Below are 1,128 nucleotides of genomic sequence, written 5' to 3' on the forward strand. Positions count from 1 at the left end.
GAAAATAGGGTTCTATATAAATTTGTGAAGAGGACAGTGATGTGATCAGAAACATGGTTTAAAAGAGCATGTCCACATTCCTCAAATTCAATCACTCCTAACCAGAGGCAGTTGAATCCTTAGAAGTGCTGAACGCAATCTGAGTAACAGTCACTTGCTTCTTGGATCATACATTGTCCCTGTTCATTTAAACCTTGGATTTACATTCACTCTGTAAATGCCCTACACATATAATATTGAAATTTAACAGCACCTTACTTACTTTAATTCTGAGTGTGTTGTCTTAGACCATATCTTTCGAATAGCGTTTTTCATCTCCACATTTCTCAGGGTATAAATGAGAGGATTCAGCATGGGAGCAATCACAGTGTAAAACACTGAGACTTCCTTATCCTTGTTCTCACTCCCTGCAGGTAGAATGTAGATATAGATACAGGGCACGAAGAATAAAACCACAACCATGATATGAGAACTACAGGTCGAGAGAGCTTTGCGCCGCCCTGCAGAGGAATGTGTCCTCAGATTATATAAGATGAGAATGTAAGAAACTACTAAGACAAGAAAAACCACAACTACCACGATCCCTGAGTTTGCAATCATTAAGATATTAACAACATGAATGTCTTTGCACACCAGTTTCAACAAAGGCTTCACATCACACAAGTAGTGATCTATCTGATTGGGGCCACAGAAAGGCAAATGGAGGATCACAAGCAGGAGAGCAACAGAGTGCCAGAAACCCACTACCCAGGCCATGACGATCAGCAGGTTACACCTGTGTCGGTTCATGATCACCATGTAGTGCAGGGGCTTGACTATGGCCACATAGCGGTCAAAAGCCATGGACACCAAGATGAATATTTCCACACCTGCCAGCAAATGAGCAGTGAAGAGCTGGGTCATGCAGTTGCTGTAGGAGATGTTTTTCCTTGCAGCAGCCAGGTCCCGGATTAGCCTGGGGATCACAGCGGAGGTGTAGCAGAGGTCCATAAGGGAAAGGTGGCAGAGGAAGTAGTACATGGGCTGTTGGATTAGGTGGCTGCAGGTGATAGTGAAGAGGATGATGAAGTTCCCCATCAAGACGGCCAGGTAACAGAGCAGGAACAGAAACAGGAAAAGGAGCTCTAT

At 43.9% G+C, this 1,128-nt stretch overlaps 1 protein-coding gene across 1 annotated transcript; it reads right to left on the reverse strand.

The window, feature by feature from the left end:
- Window positions 1–258: 258 nt before the first annotated feature.
- LOC101627781 (olfactory receptor 4P4-like) lies at window positions 259–1,077 on the reverse strand. The gene has a single exon (XM_012725318.1). The coding sequence runs from the start codon at window positions 1,075–1,077 to the stop codon at window positions 259–261; it is 819 nt and encodes a 272-aa protein (XP_012580772.1).
- Between the last annotated feature and the right edge of the window lie 51 nt (window positions 1,078–1,128).

Source organism: Condylura cristata, unplaced genomic scaffold (genome assembly GCF_000260355.1).
Source record: "Condylura cristata isolate star-nosed mole 26May11 unplaced genomic scaffold, ConCri1.0 scaffold00015, whole genome shotgun sequence".
Classification (NCBI taxonomy): Eukaryota; Metazoa; Chordata; class Mammalia; order Eulipotyphla; family Talpidae; genus Condylura; species Condylura cristata.